The sequence below is a fragment of the Callithrix jacchus genome, chromosome 18 (assembly GCF_049354715.1).
Source record: "Callithrix jacchus isolate 240 chromosome 18, calJac240_pri, whole genome shotgun sequence".
Lineage (NCBI taxonomy): Eukaryota > Metazoa > Chordata > Mammalia > Primates > Cebidae > Callithrix > Callithrix jacchus.
The window spans coordinates 42,885,749-42,911,111 of NC_133519.1; the positions used below are offsets into that span (position 1 = coordinate 42,885,749).

The following is a 25,363-nucleotide window of genomic DNA, read 5'->3' on the forward strand; positions in this document are numbered from 1 at the left end:
GAAGCTCAAAAAATGTATCTTTCAACTTATCTGCAGAAATCAACTGCTAGGTGCAACTGTCCAATCAACGGATTTCAGGCATTTCTGAACAAATGCCCCCTCAACAATAAACAACAAATGTGAAATGCAGGTGAGACACGGGGCGTTGATTACTGCTAATGCTGTTCTCAATAGTGACATTTACTTTCTAGAGTGTCACAGGAGACATTTTCATGTGCCTAGCAGTACCCTTCCATCCCCTCCTAAATTTCTAATCATCTCTGCCATTTGTGCTTTGGCAAGATTAGCTAGGGTTAGGTAGTTCTGCATCATAAACAAGAATGAGAAGTATTTCCTGCCCGCTTATGCTGCCTGTCTCCCTATCTACAGAACTAATACTGAAAACTGATACTAAGAAATAATGAACTTAAAATGAAGCAATCCTTAATAACAAAATAAAGATTTAATACATTAATTACACTAAGGGAAAGTGTAATTTTACAAGTATTTGCAATAAGAGTCAACAGTGAAAAATATTTTCTGGTCAGTTCTGTTAATTATTACAATCAACTAATCAATATTTATTACTTACTTACCTACTATGTGGGGGATATTATGATAATATAAAAATAAATAGATCCTTGTCCCGAAGGAGCTTAAAATCCAGACAGAGCAAATAAGACAGATATGTAAATAGAGAAAACAACTAACAATGAAAAGTCACAAATCAAGTACCAAACAAATCAAAGTCACAAGTGCTAAAATCTAAGTTTCCGAAAAGGAAATATCACTGAATTGGGAATTGAGAGCTTAGAATGGCCAAGTGCAACAGCAGTCATAACAAAGCAAAGCAAAACAGAACAGAACAAACATCTCTGGATCCCACTTTCAGTATCTTTTCCCTTAAAATGGAAACACTTGGAATCATTAACGTTTTAGTACGATAATACTTGAGATGTTTGTATACTGAACTGTAAAATTAATAGATTTGTAAAACGAAATAAATACTAACCCCACTAGCTATAGTATCTGCTCATTTCAATCTTGTATCCTAAAGATAAGTGGTATTAAACAACTTTTAAATGTAGAACCAAGCAGCATTTCAGCCTCCAAGGGGCACTACCATTTCCACAAATTGGGGAAGAAGGGTTCAGTGCTTTTTTTGCTTATGGGATCCTGTCTGATCTAGGGGCTGGTAGATAGGTTCCTGTCCTCCTGACTGGGACTCAAATGTCTGGGTTTAGAGATGTTACCGGCAGCAGTATCTATTACTGTAGAAATTAGTAACAAGGAGCTATCGTCTTGCTTTCTTGAGAGGTTTAAGACAAAAAGAGAAGAAAATGGAAATAAAATGAAGCATGAAGCAATCTAGAATCTGGTTCCTTCTGATTCTGTGTTCCCGAGAGTCACAATGCAATTTTAAAAAGGACACCTTTTTACTGAAAAGTAAAAGTATAAATTACTTACACATAACTTGTTTACATTGTCTATTTGCTACACTGAAAAATCCCTAAAATATGTATAATTCTTACTAACCTTATATTTTATGGATATAATCAGCTACTCAACCTTAGTAATAAGGTCTTGTATGAAAAACTGACAAGTTGCTTTTAGTTAACTTTGAGGAAATGACGTTACAAAGTGTGTAGTAGCTCTAAAGTGTATATATGAGTTTAAAAAATGACCATTAACTCTTACAATAACATTTCTGTACAGTACACTCTTCTGAGTTAAAACCATTAGTGCTGCCAATTACTATAAATTACATATGCTTATCTAAGAGAGACTGATCACACAAATTTTCACAGGCAAAAGCATACCAAGCATGTATAAGAAAGGATGCAACAGCAGTTACCTTTCTTCTACTGTCCTATTATAAAAAATTATTTTTAAAATTTTCTTGACACTTCAGAAGATAAGAAAATAATTTAAGTTTCTTTGTTATACCATAATGCTCATAGTATCTTGTTTCAATTCTTTGCCTGCTTCTCATGTTATGGCAAAAGTAAAGAAATGCTAGATTCCTCAAAATCTAGCACCTCCATTTATATTGTTTAAAAAAAAACTTGCTTTTAATTTTAATATACTTGGAAAAAAAATTGTTAAAATGATTAACAAATTTAACTGTACTAATAAGCAAAGAAATCTATATTAAAATATTGTTCAATTTTTCCTCAAAAATTGGCAAAATAATAATATACAGTGTCAGTAACAGTAAAAATGACATATGTACTTTTACACAACACTGATGAAGTAAAAAAGTAGAATCTTTCTGGAGAGCATTTGGGCGTAAGTACCTGATGGCTTAAAAGGCATTCCCTACTCTGTGACTTATTACTTCCTCTTCTAGTAATTTATCCTAAGGAAGAAATAAAAAATGTGTAAGAAGATGTATATAACAATGCCCACAGAGGCCAGGCACGATGGCTCACATCTGTGAGTCCAGAACTTTGGGACGCCAAGGTGGGAGGATGTCTTAAGCCCAGAAGTCTGAGATAGGCCTGGGCAACATAGTCAGAACCTCATCTCTACAAAAAAAATTTTTTTTTACATCAGCTGAGCATGGTGGCACTCGCCTGCAGTCCCAGCTACTCAGGAGGCTTAGGTGAGACGATCACTTGAGCCCAAGAGTTGGAGGCTGCAGTGAGCTATGATGACACCACCATACTCCAGCCTGGGTGACAGAGGGAGACTATCTCAAAAAAAAAAAAAAAAGAATGATGTTCCCTGGAGAGCAATTTAAAATATCAAACTAGAAATTTAATTACAGATTTCATTCTAGTCTGCTAAATTGATAGGTAAAGCCCTGCCCTGCGTCATGCTGTATCTCCAGTCAAAGTCGACTACTTGATGGAGGAAATGAGCCTTATTTGATTTGATTTATATTGGTAGAGAAGTTATGCCAGGTGATAGAGATGGTAAACCTAAAGGCACGGAATGAAAAAAAACGTTTAGAGACCCTGGGGACACTACAGATTGTTCTGGCTGAAACAGAACAATGACTTCCTGGGATATGGAAGTACGAGAGACTGTCAGGAAGTCTACTGCCAAACTACAAAGACTTCTGAAAGTCAAGGGACACTCAATACAGTATGAAGAGTCACACAATTTTTGAAGATAATTTGACAAAAATGAGATTTTAGTGATACTGGTTTTTCAAGTGCTCTGAAGCATAAGCCAAGAGAGAAAACAGTAAGATAGGTATAAAAAAAGAAAAAACTTGACAGAACTTGCTAATGGCTGAGGTATCTGCCTTGGACAACAGGGCAAGAGTAAAAGCTCTTTCAATCTTCAATGGCTTTTTCCCCTCTTTAAATATAAAATGTTCTTAGGAGAAAACCAATAAAACTCCTTTAGCTGACTTTGCTGCCAACTCTCCTTTAACTACCAACACAGAAGAAATCTGAAAACGAGTGGTTCATTCTTATTTCCTTTCACCTACTTTAAATCCTTTTCTCTTTATTCTACGACACTACAACTTCAAAACTCTGTTTGTACCCAATTCTCAAGTTTTCTGGAACATTTCCTCCTTTTGAAGTTCCCTTCTTTGCATTTTATAATACTGTACACCACACTACATTATGATTCTCCTTTTAAATCTCTGTGACTTTACTTTTCACTAGCTGTCCTTCCTCCTCATGCCCTTCTCTGTCCTGTGAGTCTTCTCTCTAACCTCATCTTTGGAGAGTTAACACCTACATACTAACTGCTTCAATTATATCTTCTACAGAAATAATTCTGTGCCCAAGTTCTAGTCTAGCATCTGTTCTTCCTTCTGTAGCATAATCTAATCTGTGATGTAATAAAACATTAAAGCTTAAATTATATATGCATACAATAGAATACTATTTGGCCATAAAAAAGAATGAGATCTTGTCATTTACAACAACATGGATGAAAGTGGAGGACACTATGCTAAGTGAAATAAGCCAGGCACAGAAAGATGAATTTAGAATGTTCTTATTCATTTGTGGGAGCTAAAAATTAAAACAATTGATCTCATGGAAACAGAGAGTAGAATGATGGTTATCAGAGGCTGGGAAGTGGAGCTGGTTGGGATAGGGAATAGGGGATGGTTAATGGGTACAATAACAGGTTAGACAGAATGAGTAAGATCTAGTGTTTAATAGCACAACAGAGTGACTGCAGTCAACTGAAATGTATCATACATTTTAAAACAACTAAAAGAGTATAATTGGAATGTTTATAACACACAAAAATGATAAATGCTTGAGGTAATGGTCACCCCATTTACTCTGATGTGATTATTATGCACTGTATGATTGTATCAAAACATCTCGTGTACCCTATTAACATATACCTGGTATGTACCCTACTAACATACACCTGGTACGTACCCTTAGAAATTAGAAATAAAAACTTTTTTAAAAGCTTAAACTAATTTAATTCTCACATCACTTGGAAGTATAATTAATTGAAATGTCAATATAAATTTGTTATATAGCTCTGAAGCATTTTTTTCAGCCTCAAACATGAAAAACAATGGCTCTGATCACAAAAATTCATTCTGCAAAACATCAAAGAAAGTCTATAAAGACGTGAATTTTTCAGAAGTACTTACTCTTGGATAAGGAAGGCCACTGGTAGTGTTGAAAGCCGGTAAAAGTTTGTAACCTAACTGCTTTGCCATTTGGAGCAGTTCATCATTGTACCACTGCATGTATTCGCCTTTTTCTTTCAGCATGATTGCCAGGGAATGCCCACCCAAAAGACCCCTAGGATCACAGAGATGAAACATTATCCATATCTTTTAGGAAAATTAAAAGTTACCATCTAAAAAGATGTGGGTACTTTGTTATACAATTTAACACATTTAAGGAAAGACAAAAATTATTTAAACATTATTTATTTAACACTGTCTACTCATTTTATGGCAAACCATTACAATTACAGAGTCAATATATTTTTCTTAAAAGTCAGATATTCTATCCTGTTGCGAAGTTTTTAGCATTCTTAAATAACTTAAATTTTCTTAAAAAAGAAAATCCTAGTTATTACACTTAACAAAACAAATATTGTGTCAAATTTTAAATTTAAAAATTTCATATCACAATGAAATCTTTAACTTAGAATATTATTTAAAACATAAAAACCTCTTACTCTGTATTAAATGTAATAAGATTAATAAACTAGTAAAACTATGTAACAGTTTCTTATATTTAATTGAAGAGTAGACTCACTTTGACAAAAGGAAATGAATTACAATAACAAACAAGTAATCAAAACTATAAAAATTAAATAACGTTGCAACTTGAACTGATAAATCCTGTAATTTCATCTTTTTAAAATGTCACAAGAGCATTTCAAACTGTTGGTTAAGAGATAATACTATAAATCCAGTTTCATTTGGCTCATCTGAAGAGGTGCCTGGCTAAGGCTAACAAACTATGTAAGCTAGTGAAAAACCTGTGATGCAGCTCATATGACCAATGGTCAACCTACATTCCCCTTTGAACAACAAACAAATGTTACCCTTGAGTCTAGAGACATCTGTGACTGATTTAATGCAAGGTAATCCCACAGCCTCTGCGTTTCATAATGTACCAATTTACATCTCTGAAACACAGGAAACTTCTCGCATGATTACCATCAAGAAATAAACAGTACACCCTAAACTTTCTGTTATTAAAATGATAGCCGGGCGTGGAAGCTCACCCCTGTAATCCCAGCACTTTGCGAGGCCAAGGCGGGTAGATGACTTGAGGTCAGGAGTTTGAGACCAGCCTGGCCATCATGGTGAAACCCCGTCTCCACTAAAAATACAAAAATTAGCTGGATGTGGTGGCGCACACCTGTAATCCCAGCTACTCAGGAGGCTGAGACAAAAGAATTGCTTGAATCCAGGAGGTGGAAGCTGCAGTGAGCCGAGATCATACAACTGTGCTCCAGCCTACATGACAGAGCGAGACTCTGTCTCAAATAAATAAATAAATAATAAAATTATTGCTTTAGTGTCTTTCCTACTTACCCAAGAACTCTGATGTTTGTTTCAAAGACGGATACAACTACATCGTTATCTAAATTAACATCTCTTAAAACTTTTCTCACTGCATCTTCAAATTCTTTAGTTTTATTTAATACCTAGGAGAAGAAAATTATGAAATAAAGTTATTTTCTACCAAGTCAAGGAGAAACATCCTTAGAAAAAGCTATTAAAAGTCAGTCTACTCTAAACTCTAAAAAGTGACATATACAAATAATATTTCCCTTAAGTATATTATAAAAATGTAATAATGTCTAAAACTTAAAAAAAAGTAATTACATAGCATCTTTATATACTTCTTTTTTGCACACACTAAAATATTATGAGGACTTTGAAGCTACCACCATCAGACCTGTTAACTGGATTCTTAATGACCCAGGCTACATGAATGAGCTCTACTAGAATTTAGCTTCTAAGTCAAAACAAAATGAAAACACATCATATCCACCAGATACCATTTTAAAAGTTGCTTTTATTCCGAGAAGAAAGCACTTTCTTGAAGGTATGTTCAGCTGGTCCTAAACCATACAGCCCTGCTATCTTCACTCCACGGATGCCCCATTCACTAAGGAGACTATATAAAGTGTTGTGGTGGAGAACATGCCATGATTTGAATTCTGGTTCTTTCACTCACTACTTTTGTGATCCCAGCCAACTAACTTCTATTTCTGAGCTTGTTCCTTCACGTATAAAAAAAAGAAATACCTACTCTTATAGGGTTGTTTCTTAAATGAGATAATGTATGTAAAATGATTTTAGTAGAGTGTCTGACTTAAGTGCTTAAAATAATTACAACTATTAACTATGCAGATCTAGAATCCTAACTAAACCAAGAACTTTGTGGATTCCTGCAATGAGCGACGAAGAGGGGTCCCTGTCAATCAGAGGCTGCTATGATTTTTCACTCTAAATATAGGCTGCACATGAGATGTTACTTAGAGCCTAGGTGCATTAAAAGTAGTTTTCCTTTACTTAACTGTTTAACCTCTCCTTGTTTGATAATAATTTGTAGTGCTTTTTCACTTGATTTGATATTTTCGGTAAAAATTCTAGTTTATAAAACATTCCATAAGAGAATCTCCCTAAATTCAGTAAAAGTAAAATTTAGGGTAAGTCCTGAGTAAAACATAGTATGAAAGCTGATTTTAAACTGTCTGCTCTCTCTTCTCAATCTCTAAGTCCACATTAAGTCAGCAGCAATAAATGCAGGTGCATACAGAACATCTATCACTTCTGGAATGAGACGTAACTGTTCGGCTTTCCCCACCCTCCATACACATACACATTTCAGTACCACCTTGCTAATCTGATTCTTCTCCCTTGGTGGATCTCCCAGGACTCTTTCTCTCTTGAACTCTTCTCTAACTAAAAAATAGCTTTCCCCTTTTTCTCCAAAATTAAAACAAGCAAGAATAGTTCCAATGCCATTTGTTTCAAGGAATAATAAAGTAGAAAGAGAATTCTCCTTGTCCATAATTAGCTAGAAAATTCATTCTTACAATTCCACTACTTAATGAGTTTCTTAAGCTCCTGGTTAATAACAAAGGATAAACCCAGGTCTCATCCTTTGCCCATTATCTTTGTCTCAGTATATATTTTCTACAGATTTCATGGAATGTTGAATCTAAAGGTAAGCTTAAAGTATATTTGATTCCATTACGATCAACAGAAACTAGATGGCTGGAATTATGAACAGTTTAAAGATTAAACTATGACAACAGTAATTCTACTTCACAGATTATGGTTATGACCAAAATGAAAACAGTAGGGTTGCGTGTACTGTTACAGGTGACATTTCCAATTAATATTTTCAAATTACTAAATCGCAAAATAAAAAAGTAATCACAGGTCAGGTGTGGTGGCTCATGCCTATAATCCCTACCCAGTTTCACGCCTGTAATCCCAGCACTTGGGAGTTCAAGACCAGCCTGGCCAATATGGTGAAACCCCATCTTTACTAAAAATACAAAATTAGCCAGGCATGGTGGTGCATGCCTGTAATCCCAGCTGCTCGGGAGGCTGAGGCAGGAGAATCACTTGAACCCGGGAGGCAGAGGTTGTGGTGAGCTGAGATCACACCATTGCACTCCAGCCTGGGCAACAAGAGTGAAACTCTGTCTCAAAAAAAAAAAAAAGAAAAAGAAAAAGTAATCACAAAGGAAAGGCAATGTAAATTAGAAATATTAATACTTGTATTGACAAAATATACAAGATAGCATTCCTTTTAAATGTAGAAAAAACTTTCAAAGTCCTTTAATTTCCTCTAATTCTTCTGTTTAAACTAAAAAAGATAATGTTCAAGATAGCTATAAAAATTCAAAATGAACTTTTTCATTTCAAAATGATGATATATAAGTTTCTTTGGGTATTCCACTTGAAAAGGCTGAAATTTAAAGATTTTATAAAGAATCATTTTTAAAATGTTTGTAAGACATTGTCAGTCTTTCTTCTTGACTCCTCTTGAAGACAGTTTCAACAAACAGGAGCTGTTAATCAGATTCTGATCCAAAGATCAGAAAGAAGTATTATCTTAGAGTTAATAGAAACCAATATCCAGTCTAGCCCCTTCTGAGGTAAAAACTGGGGCCCAGAGAAGTTAAATAATTTGGCCAAGGTCATAGACATAAATATGTGATCACTTTGTGTTACTTCCTGCCACAAGAAGACAGAGCTCAGGTCACACCACAGCTGCATAATGCAAAGGTAGTCTGCTGAACACCATCAGGCAGCTTACGAGGAATGCAGACTCTTGGGTTCCATGTTGGATCCACTGGACCAGAATCTGCATTTTAGCAAGATTCCTTAGGCAACTTGTAGTATACTGAAGTTTACAAAGCACTGTATCATTGTACAGTGGTTTAAAAAATTAGCATACATCAGAATCACCTAGAAGCTTGTTTAAAAACAGACTGCTAGGTCTCACTCTCAATGATTCTGCTTCAGTATTTCTGGGATAAGGCCTGGAAATGTGTATTTTCAACAAGTTCCCAGGAAATGTTGATGCTGCTGGACCAGGGACCTTATTTTCAGAACCAATGCCAAAATGCATAATTGGTATAAACTGAAGGATATATCATTTAGAAAAACTAATGGCTGCCAGATGGATCTGTAAATGCAGGAAGTTATATAGTCCAGAAAAACTTTTTCTCCTTTTTTTTTTTTTAAAAAAAAGGATCTTGCTCTGTTGCCCAGGCTGGACTGCAGTGGTACAGTCACAGCTCACTGCAGCCTCAACCTCCCTGGCTCACGCAATCCTCCCACTTCAGCCTCCCAAGTAGCTGGGACGACAGGCCCACACCACTACACCTGGCTCTCCTTCATTTCTGATAATATTTTTAAAAACATATATGCTATCTAAGGTCCAAGTTCATGAAAATCAACTAGGTACTGTCAGAGAAATGATGGGGAACCTGCTATATATAAAGCACAAGATTACAGAATAAGAAGCAAGTTTAAATGAACCTATGATTTTTTCCCAGCACACAGCTCTGCTCTTCATTTACTCCCCAATAACAAAATAGATCTAATGTGCATAAACCAGCTATAGTTACAAATAAATAACACCATTTAGATTTTCCCAAAGTGGTAACTGGTGCCTTCCAGGATATTTTGTATATATTTTCTCTTCCCCTATTATATGCGGAAAACCTTAGACCAATAATAAATCAAAAACAATGCACACAATATTTTCTTTTTCTCATAAGTTACTGTAATATATTTTGCATATTCCATTAATCTCTGAAAATTGAAGCTGTGACTTTCAAACCTTGACTAGCTAAAAAGATCTCAACAACCATGATTTTCTCAACCATACTGCATTTTTGAACCAAAGAGCTTTGGAAGGGACGACCAGCCCCACTCCAAAACAACTAAGTCAGAATAGTTTAGGAGGGGCTATTTTTTAAAAATCACAAGTGATCAAGCTGCTTTTAGAGTTGAGAATTTTTGTTCTAAAAGAAAAACATACTCCAATGAAAGAAGAATGCAGAAACAACATTGAGAAAAAAGCCTACTTCCAAAAAATTTCTGACACCCCAAAGGTTTTCTGTTTTGTTTTTTAAATATTAATCAGCACTTGGGACATTAACTGGAAGTTGTGAATTATGCCTTAAGGAAAATTCTCACAAGCCTACTTTAATGCCATAATGATCTAAGAGCAAAAAAAATAAAAAGATACTGTATTTAGAAATCATGACATCTGGAACTCAATCTTTCCCCTGTTAGCACCAACGGTCCTGAACCAGAAATAATTAAATTTCTGCACTACATGAGGCTGAAAGGAGTACCAAGAAGTGATCACCTGGTGCTAAAAATCACTGTTGGGAAAAATTAACTTTTGCTTATGAACACAGAATATAAAGCTTCTAATTTAACAATTTTGGTATCATTGTGGCATGTCATTATTGAACAATATCAATGGTATTTTCTAAAATTTATTTTTCCCAAGAGTTTCAACCTCCTTATCCAAAGTGGGGAAAAAGGTCCTTCCTAATTACAGTGCCATCACATAAGCTGACGTCCCCATAATTTATTTGGGTATCGCCATTACCTTACATAATTCCATTTAAGATCATCAACTGAAGAGTGTAAAATATTTATTTAGAAGCAAAGATCAGAACATCTTTAACTCTGAAGGCTTCTATTTCATACTTACTATGATTATATTCATAATAAAGTATATATATCATGAAATTAATAAAATAAATCCAAGAAGAATCAAACCTACCACAAGAGTGTCCAAAGAATCAATCAGTGTCAGGGAAAATCTAAGAAACAAGTGTAACAAGATATAAAACATTAGAATTCGAAACAGTTTATCTATGAATGTACAAGTAGACTTATCAACATTCCACTGGTAGTTTCTATTAATTAGCACTTCCATGTACCTACAGTACAACTTAACCTATAAAGCTCTGAAAGAAACGAAAAAGCCTTTACATTTATGTTCGATGAATCTACGTGTCTTCAAGATGCACAGAAACATTCACTAGCTCTGAAAACAAATGAAAATATTAAAACACCAACACTGTCTAATGTGCTGACTTAATATTTTAAAAATTACAAAAAAGTTATCTATTTTTTAAGTTATATGCAGTTTAACAACTTTTCTCTGATCTGAGATGTAAACCGACTAATCTTTTATGAAAGATAACAGAAGAAAATAAAGGAACATAATGTAATACATAAAACAGTCTTTAACATTTAGCCAATCCCTAGATATATTATTGTATGTAAACCGCCTCTAAAAGTCTAAGACTTGGGAACTCTGGGATGCCACGCCATGCCTTGTGTTAATACTCACTTTCCCAAGGCATCATCAACGTCACCCCGACTGGGCTCCTGGCCTCTAACTCGACCTCTGCAGGTTAAAGGCATAAGTTCATCAGCAGGGTAAGCATGTTCCTGCAAGGAGAACTTTAGTTAAGTCACTTAGGAAAATGAGAGAAAGCACATATCATTTGGAGAACATAACTTTTTCACAATTAAAAAAATAATAGTCAAAAGTTGTACTAAATGTATACCCTGTAGAATCTTTGAAAAACTCTTTTGATTACAGACGTAATACATGTTCGGAAAAAAGTCAATACCAAAAAAAATTTCTTTAAAAAACTGATAATCTGCTTCCTCTTCCCTCCCCAATTTCACTTTCTAGAGGTAACTACTGATAAGATTGGCATCTATCCTTCCAGATTTATCCCATATACAAATACATACACATATATGATTCTAAAATTTTATTTATAAACAGGTGTTCATGCCATATGCACATGTTGCTCTAAAATTTGTTTACTTAAATCATGGAGTTTTTTTCCCCATGTTATTAGAATGTTACAGATGTACTCTACTGTTTGTAATAACTACAAACTGATAATATTAGCTAATATTCAATGAGTACTTAGATTCTAAGCACGATTCCATATACTTTAGTTAATATAATTGTCACAATGCTCTGAAGTAGATTCAATTTCTCCAATTCACAGATGAGAAAACTGAGGTCCAGAGAAGGTAAATAAGCCTAGATCACACATCTAGTAAATAATCCAGAATTCAAAGCCAGGTACCCTGACTCCAGAGCTATCCCCTTAGTAGTACCCATTTGTCAAAGTATCCCTTTACTGATGAACATGCAGGTTGACTTCAGTTTTCCACTATATAAACAATGCTGCAATAAACACCTATGTGCATGTATCTTTTGAACATATGCCAGTACTTCTATGAATCAGATACCTAAAAATGGACCCATTAGGGTCAAGGGTATGTATAACTAATTTTTGGTAAATGCTACAAATTGAGGACACCAATATACACTCAATTACATTTTCATTAACATAGGAAATGATCAAAAGTTCACACTTTGCCAATCTCCTAGGTAAAGGATGGCATCTAAAGTTTCATTACTAATAAGGATAAACATCTTTTTGTATTATCCATTGCTATTTCTTTTTTTAATGTCTGCTTATCTTTGCCATCTTTCTATCGGTTGTTTTTTTGGCCAAAAGAGACTCTCTCACACATTATGTCAACAGACATATAGTAAATGTTTTTCTCTTTTGTTTTGCTTTTATCTTGCTTTCACCTTATGGTTTCTGGCTTTCAAGCATGCTTTAAAAGGATACCCTGAGCCTCTGAAAATAGCACATTTGTAATTTAAAAAAAAAATATTTACTCCATCTGGAATCTATTTACATTTATAATATGAGATAGGAATGTAACTGTATTTGCTCCCCAAAAATAGAGAATTATCTAAATAGTACTTTAAAAATAATTCCTCCTTTCCCCACTGGCTTGAAATATCGGGTTCCTTAGTTGAAAACTTTCCACAAACACGTTTCTGTAGTATTTATTTGTTCTACAGACCCACTTGCCTATTCCTACTCCAAAACCATTATTTTAATTATTTTATCATTAAAATAATTAAAATTAAAACCAATATTTTAACACTTTTAATAAAGGATTTTAATAATAAAATTATTTTTATCATAAAAATCAATATTATCATAAAAATCAATAAACTATTATTTACTTTACAGAAATTTATTTTGTCAAGTTTATTCTTCTAGAAAGCTTTGAAATTTCCTTAAATTCTACAGAAATTTTAACTGGAAACATCAAATTTGGGGAGAATTGATATCTTTACCAGTTGAGTCTTCCCATCACAGAATACAGATCACTGTATTAATTCAGATCTTCTTTTATGAATTCAGTTTCATCCTACAGGCTGCACACATTTCTTAATACTTATTAATAGGTACTTTATAGTTTGAATTACTGGGATTTTTGTTATTTTAAGAATGACCATGACAGATCATTTCTGGCGTAGATAGTAATGAAGTACATGGAAGAATCTTCCTTCCCTACACACTACAAACACGATGAAATGCTAAATAAATGTTACATAGTCGAGCTTGAGAATAAGAAATTTTCAAGTACCAAAATTAAATGGTGGAATACAGAAGATAAAGCTGCACTGACCACAAGATGGGTGTTAGGAATAAAGACAGATTTTGGTGGGAGCCATGTTAATGCCTGAAGGGCACAGGAGTTGATGTTGGTGGCCCTGAATACATGGTCACGAGCCAGAACTAGACTCTTTAAGTTGGGAAGTTGCTTTTGTAAAACTAGAACATTTCTACCTATTGGCCATGGGTCTTAACAGAAAAGAAAAAAACAATAAAGCCCTGCTGATCTTTATACTCCCTTCACCACGGGAGAGCCTCTGAAAGATGCCTCTAAAACTAATAAAATAGAATGATGAGAAATAGTTTGAGGTTAGAATCACTGTATTAACTACATGTTTCAACTTTAGATAATACTAACTCCCTGCACCAAGAATAACAGGATTAACATACTCATAATTTTCCCCTCAATACAGGATTTTTGTCAGTTATGTTATTACAGGCAGTCTCACTTTGTATGGTCTCACTGTGCACAAGTTTCAATTACTACAATTTCGTTACACACCCAACAACATGGTTCAAACTTCAGTTATCATGATATATTAACCGCAGTTACATAAAACACAAACTTTGATGCTAGCTCTTTAGTCCACAAATCACTACATAAGTAACATGCTCATGACCAGAATCAATCACATTACTTCTTTCAAAGTCTGTCAAGTGAATGATCACTGTGTTTACTCAGTTCACACAGAGATGAGTGTATGTTACCTCGCCATCCCATGATAATCCTACGTAAGTTTACAAAAATGAACAGTCAAAGGGGAATTAGCCCACAAAGATGAGAGTTCGGCAAAAAAATAAAAAGTGACAACACGAAGTGAAATTTGAATTGAACGTAAATGAGGTTACAGACAAGGCAGCTGACAGGGAAACGTCAACACTACCTCCATTCAAGAGACTACAGACAAGCGGCCAAAGAAACTTAATGAAGGCCAACTTAATGACACACATTAAGAAAGCGGTTGTGACATAAAATTTGAAGATGGCACAGAAAAAGTGATGCTTTCAAAAAACTTCCCATTAAAGAAATCCACAGATAGTTCATGACACAGAAACAGCAAAGGACAAAGTATTTGAAGCTGATTCAAATTTAAAGGAGTATGCCAATTCGCCAAGTGTAGAAAAGATGCCTGCTCCATAGCTGAAGTTCTACAATGAGAAGGCAGCAAGAAAAGCACTGTTTAAACTACTCTTAATGAGATTTGTGTTTAAACAAACAAATAAATAAATAAGGCCAGGTGCAGTGGCTCACACCTCTAATCCCAGCACTTTGGGAGGCTGAGGTGGATGGATCACCTCAAGTCAGGAGTTCAAGATCAGCCTGGCCAACATGGTGAAAACCCATCTCTACCAAAAATACAAAAAATTAGCTGGTGTGGTGGCAAGCACTGGTAATCCCAGCTGCTCGGGAGGCTGAGGCAGGAGAACTGCTTGAACCCGGGAGGCAAGGCTGCAGTGAGCCAAGATCTCGTCATTGGACTCTAGCCTGGGCGACAGGCATGAGACTCTGTCTCAATATAAATAAATAAATGAAAGCACTTTAAATTTCAATATTTCTAATATCTTTAATTACTGTATAGTAAATAATAGTTTTGGTATTTTTTTCATTTCTCTTATATTTATAACCATTCGAAAGAAAATTTTTGATGTTTTGACAATGATTTTGAAGGTTTATAACACCTCCATTCTGGTCTGGAGCCATAATTCCCCCAGTTGCTAGTATTAGAACTCAAGTGGAGTTGACGCACACCATTTTTCTAAGGCTTCTCCAATTTCTTAGATGTCCTTTTGTTCATCTCTTGATTGCTTGGTGTATGCCGGTATTTTACTGTTTGTTTGTTTGTTTGTTTTAAAAGACTATCGTGGGTATTATAGTTCTCTGATATTCCAGGGTTGGGTTGTCTTTTGCCTTATTTGAAGAACCATTTGGATGGTTATAAAATGAACATTTTTTTCCTTCAGAAGTTTGAAGATACAGCTCTATACTCCTCTTGCACTGTTGGGTGTTGCTATGGCAAAGTTTCTAAGACTGGTGTGACCTTTGTACCTTGTATATGACTTGTTTTTATTGCTTGAATGCCCATATCATTCTTAATCCTTGAAATTCAACAAAAATATTCCTGATTTCATGTCCAACTCTCTCCTACTGCCACTCAATCAACTTATTTAGATTCCAAACTCATAGCAAATTAGCAGCAGAAATACAGACTAGAGGCGGGGAACACTAAACCACAGGAAAGGGAAGAAAAAAATACACACAGAAGGGTGGGGGGAACACCAAACTTTTAAAGCAGGCTAAATAATACTTTGCATTGAAGATGGCAACCCTTCAGATATTCAAAAAATTGAGTGCTCTGTAATGATTCATTCCAGAGTAGAGGATTCTAGGCACAAATGTTTTGATATCATCAGAATCCACATACAGTTACTAAATTCTGAGTTCAATACCATGTAATTTTAATATTATATATAATTTTGCAGCATAAATTCCTCATTACCTTTTTTTTTTTTTTTTTGAGACGGAGTTTCACTCTTTCACCAAGGCTGGAGCGTGGTGGCGCAATCTCTGCTTACTGCAACCTCTGCCTCCAGGCTCAACAATTCTCTTGCCTCAGCCTCCAGAGTAGCTGGGATCACAGCCGTGAGCCACCACACCCAGCTAATTTTGTATTTTTGAAAAGACCAGGTTTCACCATGTTGGCCAGGCTGGTTTTAAACTCCTGACCTCAGGTGATCCGCCTGCCCTGGCCTCCCAAAGTGCTGGGATTACAGGCATGAGCCACCGCACCCAGCCCCTAATTACTTTTACATGTGTCTTTTCATGCGTCAAACTACTGACTATTTTTTATGTGTCAATTCCATCAAAACTGATTTCCCAGAATGTACATTTTTACTGCTTTATAGTTTTATATTTAACACATATAAACAACACTTAGAAGCCAAGAAATATGTAAAGTGCAATAAAATACATATATATAAAAAGCCAAGAAATACAAAAATTTTTAAAAGTTTCTAATGTATTTTGAAAGAATCTTTGTAAAAGATCATTCAAATGTTAATTAGGTTGTAAAGAGTTCCTTACTATTTTAAACACTGCATAAAAAACTTCATACTGCTGTTTTTAGGGTTTTGTAACACACACACACACACACACACACACACACACACACAAAACCTGTCTGAAATTAATATAAATTCAAACCCTAAATTAAATATGAAATCCAAATCCTGAAATTAATCTAGATAATAAAAATATTAATAGCAACTGCAACCCAGAATAATCAAATAAGGGAGTTTCAAACCAGGTGTAAAAACACTTTGCCTCTTTGTTTCAAGATTAAGAATAAAAATACAACCACATCCTTTACTTAGGGTTAACCACAAGGCAAACTACAGACAGTTTGTACAAATTCAGAGCAATGCATACGTGGCAAATTAACAGCCTTATCGAGCTCCAAACATCCTGGCTATCTGAGGCACAGTAATACCTCCTCTTCCTTCACAGTGTATTGTTGAGGAATAAGTAATTCATACTGATATGATTCACAGCCATGAGAAACATTTAATAATTATCACTCAGAAATAAAACTCAGATGATAAAACAGTCCTATAAAAATTTAGTAGAATATGTGCCTGCCTGAAAGCAAAGAGCAAAAGTAAAATAAAATACATCATAATAGACTCTCCATATTAGACTCTAAATTTACCAGGGCTTTGAGGTTCTGCTCTAAAACACTCGAGTCAAAGCAGCATCAAAAATTGACTTTTTGCTCGTAGGTCTGATAACTTCAGCAATGTTAAAAAAGAACAACAAAGCTGAAAGACATAAACTTCCTGAATTCAGGATTCACTATAAAACTACAATACTTGGGACAATTGATATTTGCATAAGTGTAGATAGATTCAACAAAACAAAAAACAGAGTCCAGAAACAGGTCCGTGTGTACATGACAAATCATTTTTATATAGATGTCAAAATAATTCAGTAGGGAAAGGATATTCTTATCAACAAATAGTGCTGGAATAAACATCCACATTAAAAAAATGATATAAATCTACTTGTACCTCACAGCATATACAAAAATTAACTCAAAATCAACTATAGATCTAATGAAAAAGCCAAAATTATGAAACATCAAGAAAAAAACAAGGAAAAATTTGTGACCTTGGGCCAGGCAAGTATTTTTTAGGGAGGCTACAAAAGGCATGAATCAGAAAGATAATCAATTGGACTTGATCATAATTTAAAATATTTGTGCTTCAAAAGTTCCTGTTAAAAGAAATTAGAAGGCAAAGCACAGAACAGGAGAAAATATATCTAAAGCTTATATTTGATAAGGGACTAATATCCAAAAAATACTTTTATAACTCAGTAATAATAGAACAAAAGACCTGATATTAAAGTGGACACAAGATCTAAACAGATGCTTTATCCAAAAAAATGCATATATAAATATATATATACATATGTATACATGCATACCTATATATATATATGAATAGCAATAAGCACATTGGAAATCTTTTCAACATCATTAATCATCAGGAAAAATCAAATTAAAATCACAATGAACTACCACTATACATCCAATAGAATGACTGAAATTAATAAGACTGAAAATACCCAGTGGAAGGACACAAAATAATTAAAACTCATACACTGCTGGTAGGAAACGCAAAATATTATAGCCATTTTAGAAAAGTTTGGCATTTCTTATTAAGCACGCTTACCATATGACCTAGTAACCCTATTCCTAAGTGGGAAATACATAAAAATGTATGCCCAAAGAAAAACTTGCACTCACAGGTTGACAGCGGCTTTTTTAATACAGTAATAGCCAAAGACCAAAAATAAGTCAAATACTTATCAACCAGTGAATGGACAAAGAAATCATGTTCTATTAAATCAACTAATACTACTGAGCAATAAATAGGAATTAAAATGTATCTCCAACAACATGGATAAATCTCAAAAGTATCATGCTAAATGAAAGAAAGTAAATTAAAAGACTATGTACTATATGATGCTATTTATATGAAATCCTAGGAAAGAGAAAGCTACAGTGACAAAAAGCGGATCAAGGTTGCTAGGGGTCAGAGGTAGGGAGAAGGAATTTACTGCAAATAACTTTAAGTTACATTTTGGGGTTGATAAAATGTTCTATATCATGACCGTGATGGCTAAACGGCTGTACATAATTGTCAAAACAGCACTGTCCACTTAATTTGAAATTATTATTAAAAAAAGATGAATTAGCCGAATGATCTGGTTGGATTGAGTTAAAATTCTATGCAGAGTTTCGGAGTGTAATTACAAAATGTTTTAAGAGGCTACTATAGAATTTCTCGTGTAATTTTGGTAGGGTTTTAGGATGTTCTAAAAGCAAAGGCCAAGAACAGTGACTTGTACATGATAGTCCCCCAACAGTCTACACAAAAAGAGGTAACTATAAATTTCTATCTCCCTTACCCCCATTAGTACCATGCCTAGGATACTTTGCTTACAGAATTACTGTTTTTGATGAACAAACCATTAAATAGAAACACCGAGTACAGAGTTTGAGATGGGGAAGATGGAAAAAATTCTAGAGATGGATGCACAATATGAATGTACTTAATCCCACCAAACTGTACACTTAAAAGTAGTTAAAATGGCAAATTATGTATTATGTATATTCTACAACCATAAACTTCTTCTTAAAACATTGGGGGGCAGGGGTGAAGCACTCCAAAGAAAATGTACATAAATCTAGAAATGTACAGGAAGCTCATTTTAAAACAGTTCCCTTGGTTTGATTAATAAAGACTATTCTGCTGTTGCTTTAACAGTAGTTACCAGGCATGATTCTACTAAGATAAATTGTGCTGACCAGCTCTTTCCAAGCTTATTTGTAATGTTTAGGCCTCTTACCAGAATACAGTTTTTGCTTATAACACTTTGAGCTGTCTAACATAGGAAAAACACTGGGAGCTCTAAAAAAGGTTCTACATTTTGATGGCCCAAATACATGTCATTTTGTCATCCAAATTACTCGGTAAATGAAACTGAACACAAACACTTGAAACATGTTAATAGAAGCCCTAAAGTGACTATGGTCTGGGGTTAAATAAGGTGTCACAATAACTGCTAAAATAAACATCAAATTCACGTTATTTGGGAAAAGAGAAAGCCATCTGTGCAATTCACTGTGGGTAAACTGCAGTCTGACTGGGGCTAGAGATTTGTCAAAGTAGTTGTTATAATGTTAATAGCTATGCCAATAAGTGATAAAAATCAGAAAATCCCTAGATATAAGTCCAGAGATGGGAGAGATGTAGTAATCTACCTAAAGCTGGGAGGATATTTTTATTAAGAAATACCTTTAATAGAACCTTCTATTGCAATAGAAAAAATTAAGTTCAATAGTCACATGCCAAGAACAGCAAAGAACGTATGTGTTTTAAACAAGTTCTATACACTATCTGGAGAACAAGTTCTGAGTTACAGGCTAAATGGATTTCGAAGGGCAATTTCAATTCAGGCAGTAAGTAAATAATAATGATAGTAGGCGCTATCTGCAGCAGTAGTAAACCTTACATCACGCTTCCTATTTGCCAGACGCTAGTTCTAAGCGTTTTCATTATATGCATTTGCTTAATCTATCTAACAACATTGTGAGGCAGGCTAACCATTGCCTCCATTTAGCAGAGATGAAGAAACAGGCTCAGGAAGACTAGGTCACTTTCCCATTGTAACCCAGATGAGAGGTGGCAGAGCCACCTCAGCGTGTCCTGTTCCAAGTCCAGAGTTCTCGCTCTTAATAATACTATATTGCTTGTCTTTGGAAAATACCACTGCTTTCCTGGGAAGCAAGAAGGTTAAAGGAATTGTTCTCGTTGTAGACCAGAATGGAGAGTCATATTAGAAAGAACTAGTGAGAAATGAGGAAAAACTTTTAACATTTATTAAAAGCCTGCCATGTACCAGGTAAACATCTTAGCACAGTAGGCAACTGACTACAAAACAGTAAAAAAATTTAGAGGCCCTGAAATTCACTTTAAACTTGTATTTTTAATTAAGTTTAATATTTCTTTGCATTAAAAACACAAAGATATATCACAATGATCAAATGCAAAAAAAAAAAAAAACATGTTATTTTACTTCATCTACACAAGAATTCAATTCAGTTATTTCAAAAAATGTACTAAGCATTTATGTACCAGGCACAAGACATATAAAAGGTCAACCTATTAAAAATTAAAGAAATTGGTTCCTGTTCTAAAAAAAATCTACAGTCTATAATAACTCTTTGCAATTATTCTCATTTTACATAGAAAGACACCGTTCAGATGCGTTAAACGACCTGCTTAGGGTCCAACCTGTAAATAGCTAAGACAGGATTTGAACTCAAGCTCTTCTAACTCCAAAATCTATACACTTTTACTCTACAGAAAGTTAACAGTATTTCTGAGTATAGGGACTGGAAAAAAAAAATTCAACCGACTTGAATTAACAAATACAAGGCAATTGTATTCTCTTTATTATTTTAGAACTGTGTCATGTTAGTTGAGAACCCGAGAAGAGGAAGTGTAAATTCTAGACTAAATCTTGGGTGACAGACCTCACACAGATTGAACACAGAGCAAGTACACACCAAGAAATCACTCATATTGTAAAATAGCTGAACATTTAAAAATACGTATTACAGTGGACAGATATGGTCCCACTGGAAATACAGAAAAGAATGTTACTTTCAGGAGTTCCCAGTCTTTGAAGCTGAAATCCCTCTCTCTTAAATCCTATAAGTAGTTAACAGTAGCAGAAAGTTACTCAGTTAGGTCCCAAGTCCTCTCAAGGCTGTCCTCACTACCTGCTTTGTCACAAACCCACTAAGTGTATTCTACAGTGAGAAAATATGTATTGATATAACTTTCTGCCATTGATATAACTGTTCCACCTACAAAGAACAAGATATTGAAGATACCATACCATGCGTTATAGAGATGCTCCTGTTCATTGTGAGAAATTGAACTTATCCAGTATATGCTATTTTATTCGACTTTGGGACTGCATTCATGAGTATGCATTTATGAGACAGCTAAGGTCTGAGGGTACAGTATGGATCCACTTGGCCATCTCAAACTCATTAGGCTAGATTTGTTAAATTATGCTTTGCCCAAACTGAATTAACCAGGGATAAATGATTTTGAAAGAAATGTTAAGAGTAGACATGTGGGTGACAAAAAAAAAAAATAATTAAAAAACAGAACGGCACAATGGCTCACGCCTGTAATCCCAACACTTTGGGAAGCTGAGGTGGGTGGATCACTTGAAGTCAGAAGTTCAAGACCGGCCTGGCCAGCATAGTAAAACCCCATCTCTGCTAAAAATACAAAAATTAGCTGGGCATGGTGGTGAGCACCTGTAATCCCAGCTACTCAGGAGGCTGAATTGCTTGAACCTGGGAGGTGGAGGTTTCAGTGAGCTGAGATCGTGCCACTGTACTCCTCAGCCTGGGCGACAAGAGTGAGACTCTGTCCCCCCTCCCCCAAAAAAGAAACATTAAGGGAATGACTGAGGTCTTGAGAAATAAATTTGAAACTGTATTTTTAACATTTAAATGTATCTTTAAAAATCATCATATTCTAAAAACATTTATTAGGAACTCAAAATGTGCTGTCTCCAAATTTATAATATAAAAGAGAACAAGAATTGTCAAATATAAAACATGATTGAAAACTAAAAATGCATAAATTATATATATATTTAGATGTTCATAGATAACAATGATGTTGATATATGAAGATATTTGGTTAATACATGATTTTAAAAAATGGATTCCCAGAATCAGTTGAAAAATATTTTAACCAGAGCTAAAGTTAGTCCTCTGCCAAACTTTTCCCAACTACATTTTATAGGCCAAAATCATAAAAGAAAACCTGCTGACATATTTTATAATGTAAAAACAAAGTTATAAGGGATAACGGTCAGGATAATATGACGACACTCTTTTCAAATTACACAAATATATTGTGCAGAATTCTTTTTGAATTGCAAAATTTGCTAGCTATTTCATCTACATTATTATGCAACAGATCTCCAGAACTTTTCATCTTGTAAAACTAAAATTGCTATTTACTCTTCAGTGAGCCCTAAAACATTTTTAAATACTATGAATCAGCATACTAGAAAGCAAAATATATTCATTGCAGAGTTCATGAGGATACCATGAGGGCAAAGTCTAAGTAATAATCTCTCTTTTAAGCAACGGTTTTCTTCAGTGTAGGAATATTGTAAACTTGTTTTAATTGAGAATAATTTTCCTTAAGACCAGAGATAACATCTTCTTCATGAATATATCTACAATATCTAGCTACATAAAGCACTCAGCCAACATCGTTGATGGCATCCAAGGAAGCTATTTAAAAACGAAGTTTCATAATCTAATTTCAATTTATACTCACCTGTTCAATAAACTGGTTCCCTATGAACACTATCAGAAAGATTATTTTTACCCTGTTTTTTAAAAACTTCCTTTTAAGAAACGTAATTGTAATTTAGGTCTCAAAATTCCCAGCTGACTGTGCTCACATAATAATCAGCTCACATGAATGGTAGGTAAAGATAAGCTTTCTACTTACCATATAGTTACCATAAGCATGATCAAACATTTCCAGTACTTGATTCCTAATTTTAAAAGAGCAGAAATGGAGAAAAAAAAAGGTAAGTATATTCTATTTATTGTCTTTCAAAAAGTTAATTCTCCCTCATAAAAAAAAATCAATAAAAACAAAAGAAAAATTTAGGTAGAAAGGGACATAAACAGGAACGACAACAGTTAGCAGACAAGCTTTCATGAAGTCACCACACAAAGCTGAGCCACACTTTAATGATTACCAGTAATTTATGTACAATTCATCTTACAATTTTTCCTAAGAAAACTGATCAATGACAGATGCTGTAACCAGAGAAGGAAATCTGATGCAGAAAAACAACAACCTCTTAACACAATTACTTAACATATCTGTCAGGAAGAGGGGGATTTTGCTGGACAGCCCTCAAAAAGAACCATTATTGTTGCCATTTATTGCTTTCCCTATAAGTTCTACTACTAAGAGAAGTGAGCGGGTGTGTAGTGACATGAAATAACACTTTATGAAGCCTCTGCCTTTGCCCTTATATTGAATAAAACCACTAATGCCTAGTTTAAGTACATACTTATTAATATGTTTGTCGCATTTTCAAGAGATAATTTTCATGTTGTGCTCTACTTTAAAAAAAACTGTCAAAAATCAAATAAATAGTATTCATTTCAAAAATGAGAAAACTAATGCTCAAAAAGAGATTTTTGTATTTTAGCTAATTGTTTTGCAAAATCTCCAAAATAGTTGTTTAAAATGGAAATGTCTGATGACTATACCAGAATTTTACTATATGAAAACCTGTAAGGTTGAGACTGAGGAAGCAGTCTTTCAGTTAAACATTCTCAAGTTGAGGGACTTAGGACTACAGGAAAAAGTGCAGGTTAATGGTATAACTAGACAAGTAACTAGCAAAGAAAAAACAGCTCAGCAATCTTTTAATAACTTTTCTTTTTCTTTTCTTTTCTTTTTTTTTTTTTTTAGACAGGGTCTCACTCTGTCACCCAGGCTGGGGTGCAGTGGCACCATCTCAGTTCACTGCAACCTGCACTTCTCAGGTTCAAGTGATTCTCCTGCCTCAGCCTCCCGAGGAGCTGGGATTACAAAAGGTGTCCACCACCATGCCTGGCTAATGTTTATATTTGACCAACATCGAGACCATGTTGGTCAGGCTGGTCTCGAACTCCTGACCTGAGGTGATCCACCCGCTTCAGGCTCCCAAAGTGCTGGGATTACAGGCGTGAGCCATCAAGCTCGTCCTATTAACTTTTCTTTTACCCAAGTTCCAATTACTGATGGCAAGAATTGAAAAAAAAGTTAAAGAAATTACTCACTATATTTTTATTTTGCCTCCTGTTATACTGCAATTGTAATTTTAAAACTATAATCACGATGATAAAATACTGGTAACAACAGAGCTAGCAAACAGAAAAGACCTCAGTTCCAGATCCTGACTATGAGGACCAGCAAAATCAAGTACACTCAAACTTACGAAGTGAACGAGTCCTGACAGCTTCTATGAACAATAATTTAAAAACACTTCATTATTTAAAATACCTCACTACCACTTTACTAAAGCACTAATTGTAAGTTTGTCTATACATATATATATATATATATAATATGGATCAAGTAATCTCAGAAAATTATGGAGTATTTTGAAGAATCCCTCTAGACACTTATTATATTACAGATGATAAATATCTTCCAAATGAGCTATATGATTTTTATACTTGTAGTTTACAGCTCTAGACTCTTACTCTAAGTGGGAAAAAAAAAAAGTTAAAAATGTCCCTTTCAGGAGCTCATATCAATGAATGGAAGATGGAAGTTTTTTTTTCCTTCCCTGAAATGGAATACAAGATCATTACCAAGAAGTAGAAATTCCTATAACTGGCAATGGTAGTGCCTAGACGTGTGTATGACAAATGATATAAGCTCTTACTTGCTAACTCAACTTTACAAGCATTCAATTTTCAAGATTAGAAGTAAGTCATTATTGCATACAAGGAGAATACACTATTTTCCAATCCTTACATTTATGCAGCATATGATAACCAAATTTTGGAACATTTATTTGAAAGTGGAGCTAATATCGTCGCTCTGACTTACATATATAAGCCGAACAAAGTCATATTTAAATACAGAATGGTATAATATCATATTGAACAGAAAAAAAAGTTTCTATAAGGTTTTATATCTATTCAACAATTGGATTAAAATGTATTGGAAATCAGACCCAGTTCAACAATTACATCTCTCTTAAGTAATTTCTGTAAGCCAGCTTTTTCCAAAGTTA

At 34.5% G+C, this 25,363-nt stretch overlaps 1 protein-coding gene across 19 annotated transcripts in view; it reads right to left on the bottom strand.

Annotated features, from left to right (window-relative positions):
* Positions 1–25,363, bottom strand: part of EDEM3 (ER degradation enhancing alpha-mannosidase like protein 3) — a 66,449-nt gene that overhangs the window by 37,976 nt on the left and 3,110 nt on the right. For 12 of the 19 annotated variants that reach the window (XM_035279522.2, XM_035279519.2, XM_035279518.2 and 9 more), the window contains exons 2-6: positions 23,065–23,110; positions 11,286–11,386; positions 10,710–10,749; positions 5,969–6,081; positions 4,562–4,715 (exon numbers count right to left, since the gene is read on the bottom strand). In XM_035279522.2, the coding sequence (XP_035135413.1) occupies positions 4,562–4,715; positions 5,969–6,081; positions 10,710–10,749; positions 11,286–11,386; positions 23,065–23,110 (454 nt within the window). The remainder of the gene's footprint in view (positions 1–4,561; positions 4,716–5,968; positions 6,082–10,709; positions 10,750–11,285; positions 11,387–23,064; positions 23,111–25,363) is intronic. The other 7 variants (XM_078355121.1, XM_078355120.1, XM_078355118.1 and 4 more) reach the window with 1 other exon arrangement.